This window comes from Nanorana parkeri, unplaced genomic scaffold (genome assembly GCF_000935625.1).
Source record: "Nanorana parkeri isolate BGI_ZX_2015 unplaced genomic scaffold, ASM93562v1 scaffold920, whole genome shotgun sequence".
In the NCBI taxonomy this organism is placed as follows: Eukaryota; Metazoa; Chordata; class Amphibia; order Anura; family Dicroglossidae; genus Nanorana; species Nanorana parkeri.
Window position 1 is genome coordinate 298,467 of NW_017307188.1, and position 10,861 is coordinate 309,327.

General features: G+C 52.5%; 1 protein-coding gene across 1 annotated transcript in view; it reads left to right on the forward strand.

Annotated features, from left to right (window-relative positions):
- Positions 1-10,467: 10,467 nt before the first annotated feature.
- CACNA1A (calcium voltage-gated channel subunit alpha1 A) overlaps positions 10,468-10,861 on the forward strand; it is a 217,525-nt gene continuing 217,131 nt past the window's right edge. The window contains exon 1 of the mRNA XM_018566115.1: positions 10,468-10,830. Coding sequence (XP_018421617.1) covers positions 10,583-10,830 — 248 coding nt within the window. The 5' untranslated portion in view covers positions 10,468-10,582. The remainder of the gene's footprint in view (positions 10,831-10,861) is intronic.

Consider the following 10,861-nt stretch of genomic DNA (forward strand, 5'->3'; position numbering starts at 1 on the left):
GGAATTCATCAAAACTGGAGCAAATTTGCACAGCAACCAATCAACGTCTCTGTCTCATTTTCAAATCTCAACAGAGCAAACTGAAGGGAGATACTGATTGGTTGCCATGGGCAACTGCTCCAGTTTCTGCCTGCTCCAGTTTTGATAAATTCCCTTCTGTACATATTTAATATTGAGAGATGTGTCCCCCTGCAGCTTTGTATTTCTGCACCCCCTTATTATTCTGATAACGAGGCCCCTGTTCATCCAGATACGCCTCAATGTATTCTACATATATTCTACAGGTGGGCTGTGCGGGGTCTCAGGTGGTGGGCTGTGCGGGGTCTCATGTGGGCTGTGCAGGGTCTCAGGTGGGCTGTGCAGGGTCTCAGGTGGTGGATTGTGCGGGGTCTCAGGTGAGCTGTGTGGGGTCTCTGGTGGGCTTTGTGTGGTCTCAGGTGGTGGACTGTGCGGGGTCTCAGGTGGTGGGCTGTGCGGGGTCTCAGGTGGTGGGCTGTGCGGGGTCTCAGGTGGACTGTGCAGGGTCTCAGGTGGTGGATTGTGCGGGGTCTCTGGTGAGCTGTGCAGGGTCTCTGGTGGGCTGTGCAGATATATCAGTCAATAGCCACAGGGGCTATACATCCACTTTGTGTGTCCCAAATGCTTTTGCAAACCCAGATATTGCCTTGGAAAGGGCAGTGATACCATCACTGTGCTGTACATAGCCTGTGCACAGAGCAGAGATGTTGGAGGGACCCAGCAGGCTCCACCCACTACAGGATGGGGCGGAGACAAGACTAGTCACCCTGCACAAGGAGAGAGAGCAGCACTGACCGGTCTTTATTACAGAAGGTAATAAAGGATATCCTTGTTGCACTCCTTACCGAAATGTCCCTTGTAGTGGGGGGCTCGCAGTGACTGCTTTTATCTCTTTCATCAGTCGGATGTCAGTGTGCTGCGGATCAGCAGCCACGTCCCATCTACATGCACTCCGGCGATGGCTGCGCAGCATTTCTCGGGGTGACAACGTTCTGTGCAATGTGTGACAACACAGCCACTTATAGCTTCCTTTGGAAGCGCATGTGACAAGGTGGCAATGCATGGTAACGTTGGAGCGTTGTCACCCTTCAACAGGAAGTGCCTGAACCGGGGACCCTGTTGGTGAAATCACCGGGGATTATTACAATGTGAAGGCTCCTATGAGCGGTCGGGCTTCCATCCATGAAATGAATGATCCTCCCCCTTTGCTCCCCCCTCTAGTGATGCCGGTTTAATATAGTGCAACTTAAACATTTCTGCTTGCTCTGGCTAAGCAGGTTCTTGTTTTATGGCGACTTGTGACGCTGCTGCTCGCGCGGATTGTCGCCGGCCAATGGGAGTCCTCTGGCGCTAATGAAACCTTCGATCTGGCCGTGATTGACAGCTTCTGGTATTGACATCCACTGCTCATTATCCCCGGCCGCCCATCGGCGGTGTAGTGCTGACGGTGCACGCCGGCTCTATATGTGTCCGCCTTGTAAAGAGCAGATCTATAGCCGTGGGCAGGGAGCGGCGAAGGGTTAATCCTCTCCACCTTCTCCTCCACGGGGCCCCGGCGGCAGGCCTGTGCTGGTCAGCTACTTTCCCATCCCCTGTAGTCTCAAAGTGCTGAATCTAGCTGGAGTGAGCTAAGTGCCTCCAGTCTCAGCACCGCGGCCTGCTGGGAAACCATTAACCATTCCCCTCCCGCCAAGGGCCCGAGGGAATCTCAAACCTTCCAAGTAAAGAAGCACCAAACACCTGCCGGTGTGAGACATTTACGGTGGAAGCTGCTGTCTACTGACCCCCCATTTCAGTCTTCGTACTAGCTCTGCTGCCAGTGTCCAAAGGATTGCAAAATACCTGTGTGACAAGGTTACTGTGGAAGCTGCACTCCACTGGCCTTCTCACTAGCTAGCAGTAGATGTATTGATAGATTATATATATTGCGCTGCAAGCGAACTTTATGGACCTGTTGGGGTGTTGTGTCGGAAAACAAAACCACGCTTGGTGTATCCTGTGCCAGTGTGGTCAGTGGTGCCTGTGCCACATTCCTCCGTTCTCATAGGTCAGTGGTGCCTGTGCCACATTCCTCCGTTCTCATAGGTCAGTGGTGCCTGTGCCACATTCCTCCGTTCTCATAGGTCAGTGGTGCCTGTGCCACATTCCTCCGTTCTCATAGGTCAGTGGTGCCTGTGCCACATTCCTCCGTTCTCATAGGTCAGTGGTGCCTGTGTCACATTCCTCCGTTCTCATAGGTCAGTGGTGCTTGTGCCACATTCCTCCGTTCTCATAGGTCAGTGGTTCCTGTGCCACATTCCTCCGTTCTCATAGGTCAGTGGTGCCTGTGCCACATTCCTCCGTTCTCATAGGTCAGTGGTGCCTGTGCCACACTCCTCCGTTCTCATAGGTCAATGGTGCCTGTGCCACATTCCTCCGTTCTCATAGGTCAGTGGTGCTTGTGCCACATTCCTCCGTTCTCATAGGTCAGTGGTTCCTGTGCCACATTCCTCCGTTCTCATAGGTCAGTGGTGCTTGTGCCACATTCCTCCGTTCTCATAGGTCAGTGGTGCTTGTGCCACATTCCTCCGTTCTCATAGGTCAGTGGTGCTTGTGCCACATTCCTCCGTTCTCATAGGTCAGTGGTGCTTGTGCCACATTCCTCCGTTCTCATAGGTCAGTGGTGCTTGTGCCACATTCCTCCGTTCTCATAGGTCAGTGGTGCTTGTGCCACATTCCTCCGTTCTCATAGGTCAGTGGTGCTTGTGCCACATTCCTCCGTTCTCATAGGTCAGTGGTGCTTGTGCCACATTCCTCCGTTCTCATAGGTCAGTGGTGCTTGTGCCACATTCCTCCGTTCTCATAGGTCAGTGGTGCTTGTGCCACATTCCTCCGTTCTCATAGGTCAGTGGTGCTTGTGCCACATTCCTCCGTTCTCATAGGTCAGTGGTGCTTGTGCCACATTCCTCCGTTCTCATAGGTCAGTGGTGCTTGTGCCACATTCCTCCGTTCTCATAGGTCAGTGGTGCTTGTGCCACATTCCTCCGTTCTCATAGGTCAGTGGTGCTTGTGCCACATTCCTCCGTTCTCATAGGTCAGTGGTGCTTGTGCCACATTCCTCCGTTCTCATAGGTCAGTGGTGCTTGTGCCACATTCCTCCGTTCTCATAGGTCAGTGGTGCTTGTGCCACATTCCTCCGTTCTCATAGGTCAGTGGTGCTTGTGCCACATTCCTCCGTTCTCATAGGTCAGTGGTGCTTGTGCCACATTCCTCCGTTCTCATAGGTCAGTGGTGCTTGTGCCACATTCCTCCGTTCTCATAGGTCAGTGGTGCTTGTGCCACATTCCTCCGTTCTCATAGGTCAGTGGTGCTTGTGCCACATTCCTCCGTTCTCATAGGTCAGTGGTGCTTGTGCCACATTCCTCCGTTCTCATAGGTCAGTGGTGCTTGTGCCACATTCCTCCGTTCTCATAGGTCAGTGGTGCCTGTGCCACATTCCTCTGTTTCCATAGGTCAGTGGTGCCTGTGCCACATTCCTCCGTTGCTATAGGTCAATGGTGGTCCATTCAAAGACCTGCCTCCTACCTACCAGCATTGGGTATCCCATCCTGTCCATATTCTGTGTGCAATTGAAGGATGGCAGGCTGTATGTGTCTGGAGCGTGATTAGACAGCTGTAGCTCTGACTTGGCAGGGGGTGTGTCGGACCTCTGCAGAGAGACCTCTGCTTCCACACAGAGAGCAAGGGTCCTTCTCAGCGGCATATGGCACTGGCGGGCTTTTCTACTCAGGCTGTGGCTGCTTTCTAAAGAAATCCAACTCTAAGGCCTCGTACACACCAGCCACAGTGCGTTCCGGCCCACTGGATCGCATTGCGGCCGGCTCACTTTGTTGTGGGGCGGGAGGGGGCCTGACGGTGCGTTGAAGTGAATGGCACCGCAGTCACGCCCTTCGACCGCAACGCGATCGGCCGCACGGGAACGCGTGGCACATCAATGCCTGCGGTCTGGTCAGAATAAATAGTGCTTGCAGCATTTTTTCCTGGCCGGAACATAGGGATTGATGTGCCGCGCGTTCCCGTGCGGCCGATCACTTTGCGGACAGAGGGCGCTAATAGATGGACTTGAAATGGCTTCTAAGGGAGGTTACAGGGGTTCGTTTACCTAACCCAGGCCGGTTCTTGTACCACAAAGCGGGCCCATTATTACCCTCATTGTTTTACTTTTTTTTTACAGAAAGAAACAAATCTGAGAAAACAAACAAAAAAGTAACGCGCGAGGACGCAAATAACAACCAAATACACAAAATACAAAGCGCACTGAATGAAAAAAGAAAGTGAAACTCCCTGAAATCCACTCAAAACGCCTTCTACAGAAAGAAAACAAATACACCGATTTATAAGAGTGAATGAAATGGGAAGATTCTGCTTCCGTGTCGCTTACATTTTTAGGACTAAAGCGAGGGCCCAATCTACCCGTCCTGATACAAAAAAATCATGTTAACCATGTGAGGAAGCGCATCTCATTGGTCAGTGCAGTCAGGTGACCGCGCTGACCAATGAATGCTCGCCACTTGCCAGCAAAATTCAAAGTGCACAGTGCAGGGCTGCGCTGGAGGGCAATGTGGGGGTACGGATGGTATAGCGGCGGGGGAGAGGGGGCCAGATTGGAGCAGGTGATTACCTGGGAAAGTGAACTTACCCTTCAATGCGCATTGTGCGTGTTAGAGAGCGCTGCTGTCTCTCCATTAGCCCCCAGATGTCTCTCCATTAGCCCCCAGATGTCTCTATTAGACCCCACATGTCTCTCCATTAGCCCCCAGATGTCTCTCTATTAGACCCCACATGTCTCTCTATTAGACCCCACATGTCTCTCTATTAGACCCCAGATGTCTCTCTATTAGACCCCAGATTTCTCTCTATTAGACCCCACATGTCTCTCTATTAGACCCCAGATGTCTCTCTATTAGACCCCACATGTCTCTCCATTAGCCCCCAGATGTCTCTCTATAAACCCCACATGTCTCTCTATTAGACCCCACATGTCTCTCTATTAGACCCCACATGTCTCTCTATTAGACCCCAGATGTCTCTCTATTAGACCCCAGATGTCTCTCTTTCAGTCTATAGATGTCTCTCTATTAGACCCCAGATGTCTCTCTATTAGTCCAGATATGTCTCTCCATTAGACCCCAGATGTCTCTCTATTAGTCCCCAGATGTCTCTCCATTAGACCCCAGATGTCTCTCCATTAGACCCCAGATGTCTCTCCATTAGACCCCAGATGTCTCTCCATTAGACCCCAGATGTCTCTCCATCAGTCCCCAGATGTCTCTCTATTAGACCCCAGATGTCTCTCTATTATTCCCCAGATGTCTCTCTATTAGACCCTTGATGTCTCTCCATTAGCCCCCAGATGTCTCTCTATTAGTCCCCAGATGTCTCTCTATTAGTCCCCAGATGTCTCTCGATTAGTCCCCAGATGTCTCTCTATTAGACCCCAGATGTCTCTCTATTAGTCCCCAGATGTCTCTCCATCAGTCCCCAGATGTCTCTCTATTAGACCCCAGATGTCTCTCCATCAGTCCCCAGATGTCTCTCTATTAGTCCCCAGATGTCTCTCTATTAGTCCCCAGATGTCTCTCTATTAGTCCCCAGATGTCTCTCCATCAGTCCCCAGATGTCTCTCTATTAGTCCCCAGATGTCTCTCCATCAGTCCCCAGATGTCTCTCTATTAGACCCCCAGATGTATCTCCATCAGTCCCCAGATGTCTCTCCATCAGTCCCCAGATGTCTCCATAATTAGACTCCAATACAGAAGATGGAGCACAGCATTGTGCTAGATCCCCAGTGCGGCCCGGCTGGTGAGAGCTGAGACAGGAAGCGCTGTGTGAGTTCAGGGCTCCGGTCTCACTGATCCAAGGACAGATGTTCTCCGCTCTGCTCCCGGCTCTCCATACTTACGTCATCTGTCGTGGTCCCGGGTCCCCCAGAAGAGCGGGGGACCCCGAAAACCACGGTGAGGAGGTGGTTGCGGGTGGGCTGCCACAAGTGATCAAGGCAACTACACAGCCACCCAGACCACTTGTATAAGAGGAGCGGCGGCTCCCCTGCCAGGCACCCAGAACTGCATGTCCCGGGCGTCGGGGCGATAGGAATCTCACATCCTTGCTTCATTTCCCTGTCAAGTCAATTTTACCGAAATCACCCCCCACTTGTCCCTACTATTGATGAATGATCCTCTGAGCTAAACTGTGAGTCACCCAGACAGGCTCCTTCTAACTGAAAACCACAGACCTCCTGCAGTCTATAATGACATCAAACACACACAATGCTCCTGGCAGCTGATGTTTGCCAAAGCTGAAGGAGCCATATATAACAAGAGGGAGGGGCTTGTGTTCTCCGGATAATCCCCAGATCTGGCGACACGTGCCCCGGTGACTCACACTCACAGAAGAATTCCAGGCAAAAATGTTCACCCGATCCAGGGAGCCGACCGGCTGTGACAGCGCTCCCTCTAGCCTCTCCTCCGCTGCAGCGTTGGTATGTCTCTCGGCGTCCTCATGTCCTATACACTGTGTGTAGAATGTGATGATTTACAGGGGACCTGCAGCAGAGGGGGATCGGGGCTCCAGGGGCGGGCCTAAGAGCTGGCCAACTCCGAGGTTCGGGTGAGCATAACTTTGTTGTTTTGGTCCCGAGACAAAAATGAGCACTTAACCCTTGCAGTGCGTTAGATGTTTATTGCTCATTGCCAATGGGGATTGACTTCCGCCCAGTGGCGTCACAAGGAGGGTGCGGCCCGCAGCGGGTGACTGACTGGTTATTTTGGTGTCACCCCCTCTAAAAGTGGGGCACTTGGTCATGGACTGAGAGCCCCGACAGTGTCAGGAAGTGACCCGGCGGCATACCTCATCCCGCTAGGTGAACGTCCCCTCCTCTCTCTGCTGGCGTCCATCACCAAGATGGCCGCCGGCAGTCGTCAATCAGATGATGCATGCGTGATGATGTCATAGCGCATGTGCGCTAACGACTCGCGCACGCTGACGAAGCGGCGGGGTGTCCCCCGGTCTGGAGACCGGGTTACACCCGGCCTCGGAACGCCCCTGCTTCCGCCTGCCCATCACTTTCATCAACTTCCTGGATTCCCAGTGTGCTTTGCATCTCTTGATGTGATGCAATCTCCATTTCTGAAGACTACATATCCCATCATGCATTGCTTCCAGCAAGCATTGATAAGGTTACATTGTTCAGATGTTTGGGTGTAGTTCAGGAGGCAGGCTGTGTTGGTGACACCAGGTAGTGCATATTCAGGGGACTGAGTGACATTGTGTCAGTGCATTGAGGAAGTCCATCCCATGGGCAACTTCTAGATGGATCTGGTTATTAGGAGCGGGATAGACGCCTCAGCGCACAAAAAGAAGGCACCTGCGGCATTTTCGGCATGCAGGTGCGTTGGCATGCTTTGGGGTGCCATTCTAAATGAATGAAATCCGCAAAGCACACAGAGACGCGGGTGAGCGTGCGTTACGGTGGGGTGTAGTAAAAGCGAGCAGCCATCAGATACCTATACAGAGTCTTCTGTTACCGGCGGCACGCCTCTGACAATGGCAGCTGATTCTGTTGGCTTGGGTGCTTTCTGAGTCACTGACTTGGAACAAGCATGCAGATCAGGAAAGTGACAGTGACGTCAGAGCTTCCGATCTGCATAACTGTTCCTGGCCAGTGACTCACAAGGTACAGAAACCACTGATTCAGCATGACAGCCAGGCAGCTAGCATTTCCAGGAAGGGGGGGAAGGGTCAGCAATGACAGAATTAAAAAAAAAAGGCTCCCTGGATCAGCGGTGGGGGAATAATGGGGGAGGGGGGTCTGCTGCTCCCCTAAACCTTCCCTGTCTCCCCTATCCACCATTCTTGTTCGGGGCCAGCTTTGTGCAAATGCTTCTTTTCATTCAAGGCCCCCTCACCTAAGATGACGTCATGATGGATGGTGACACATCAGTCACATATTAACCCATCACAATGGAGGCAGATGGTGTAGTAGTAGCAGCGCAGCACCCTTCCTTGTCCGCTCCGTGTGTGGGGGGGGGGATCCGATCTGTCCGTGGTAGTGACAGTCCACACCGAGGAATAGACTCGGTGACACATTATGGGGGATGGAATTACAATGTAGGAAACCATTGCAGATCATAGACATGGGGGATGGGGCTCCAAACACCAGCTCCTGGGAACACTGCGGGGACAGCGATCCTCTGAGCCCAATGCTGCTGCAGGCGAGTCACAGCATAGTAGATACACCCAATTATTAGATATTAAAGGCAATCGCCGTGTGTAATGTGCATGAGTGTGTATAGGACATGGGGACTGATATAGGACATCGTGGCTGCATAGGACATCGGGGCTGATATAGGACATGGGGACTGATATAGGACATCGGGGCTGATATAGGACATGGGGACTGATATAGGACATGGGGACTGATCATTGGCTGCAGGTCGGTGCCCGGTGGGGGGGTTGTTGATGGGGCTCGGAGAGTCGGTCATGTCCCTAGAGCTGGCCGGGTCAGGAATGGTTGTAGCTCAGCGCAGTGCCCGTGTATGAGCGGCGAGCACGGAGAGGAGATTCAGCACTCCGGACAGCTCCCGACTCCCAGACCAGACTGTGTGACACCTCGCCACGGCTACTGCTGGCGCTATACGTCCCTGGGACTCACCGGCGCCCTCTATAGCTGACGCTGACTTCTCTCACCTAGAGGCTTCTAGTCTTACCTACCCCCTCTGCTCTTACCCATCCTACCCCCTCTACTCTTACCCTTTCTCCCCCCTCTACTCTTACCCATCCTACCCCCTCTACTCTTACCCTTCCTACCCCCTCTACTCTTATCCTTCCTACCTCCTCAACTCTTATCCTTCCTATCCCCTCTACTCTTACCCTTTCTACCCCCTCTTACTCATCCTACCCCCTCTGCTCTTATCCTTCCTACCCCCTCTACTCTTACCCATCCTACCCCCTCTACTCTTATCCTTCCTACCTCCTCAACTCTTATCCTTCCTATCCCCTCTACTCTTACCCTTTCTACCCCCTCTTACTCATCCTACCCACCTCTACTCTTACCCTTTTTCCCCCTCTACTCTTACTCATCCTACCCCCTCTACTCTTACCCATCCTATCCCCTCTGCTCTTACACTACCTACCCACTCTGCTCTTACCCATCCTACCCCCTCTGCTCTTACACTACCTACTCCCTCTGCTCTTACCCATCCTACCCCCTCTACTCTTACCCTACCTACCCCCTCTACTCTTACCCTACCTAACCCCTCTACTCTTACTCTTCCTACCCCCTCCTCTACTCTTACCCTTCCTACCCCCTCTATCTTATCTTACCTGCCCCTTCTACTCTTACCCTTCCTACCTCTCTTCTTTTACCCTCCCTACGGCCTCTACTCTTATAATTCCTGCCGCTCTACTCCTACCCTACCTACCTCCTCTGCTCTTAGCCTACCTACATCCTCTACTCTTATCCTTCCAACCCCTTCTACTCTTACCCATCTTAACCCCTCTAACCTCTCTTCTCTCTCTCCCACCCCATCCATACAAACTCCTGTGGGTTTGGCAGGCCAGCTGCTGCAGTGATTGGCCTGAGGCTATCATGTGTAATTCAGGCTCAGCAGCTAGCTAGGAGAAATTGGCCAGCTTTTGCATATTACACCTGCACCTTTCCTCCAAAGCTTATATAGCTGTCTGTCTGTCTGTCTGTCTCTCCACCAGGGTCTGCTGTCAGGCTTCATTATCTTGACTGTCTAGTTATTCATTTTGCATCAGTCGGAGCGGCTGTCATTTTTCACCTAAGTGTTCAGGCGATCCATTCTAGGCAGCAGACCTTTTAGCATCGCAAAGAACTGGAGGAGTGGTGGTGGTGGTGGTGGGGGGGAGTGGAGTAGAGGACTGCAGCATCTCTCTCCCCACCTTCTTTCCCAGTCTCTCTATCCTCTCCCCACCCCCTCCCCCTCTCCTCCTGTATTGCTCTCTCTTCCTCTCTGCTGCTGTAAAGGATTGCTTCCATCCCAGACTGGACACTCACTGGAACCCCCTTTTTTTTTTATTTTTTATTTTTTTTTTATTTTAAGGCATGGGTATAGAGAGGTGGCATCTAGAAGCCAGTGACCATACCAAGCCCGGCAGCCTCTCACCAACACGGCCTCGTTTGGTGGCTTCGTCAGCCGAGTGCCCGGCGTGAATCCTTTCCACCTCTCCGTATGTCATTGTGGGGAAATCGTGAGGTTCTCCAAGACTCCCCCATACTCTGAATCCTGCCTTATCTCCCTCCTCTCGCTCGTACTTCCTTTTTCACCTGTAATTTTTATACACATATCTCTATTTTTTTTTTCTTGCCTGCTATTTGGACTTGCTTGCATGAAGAGCCTGTATAGATTTCTGTATGTATATAGTCGCAGATCTTCGGACATGTTGAACGCTGCCTGTCTGGATGAGATGTGATGCTTTGCATCGTCTGTTCCTCTGCTTTTCCCACATCTTTTCCTCGCTCCTCGAATTCCGGTAGCCCGCGGACTCTGTCCCCGTCACCATGGGGGCTCGTTTCGGGGACGAGGTGCCGGCCCGCGGCGCGGGAGGCGCTGTCCGCGGAAGTCGGCAAGGTGGGCCCCCGGGGGCCCAACGGATCTACAAACAGTCAATGGCACAGAGGGCCCGCACCATGGCGCTGTACAACCCCATCCCGGTGCGGCAGAACTGCTTAACGCTCAACCGTTCCCTCTTCCTCTTCAGCGAAGACAACGTGGTGAGGAAATACGCCAAAAAAATCACCGAATGGCCATATCCTTTCTACCGCTGGGGGGAGCTATGG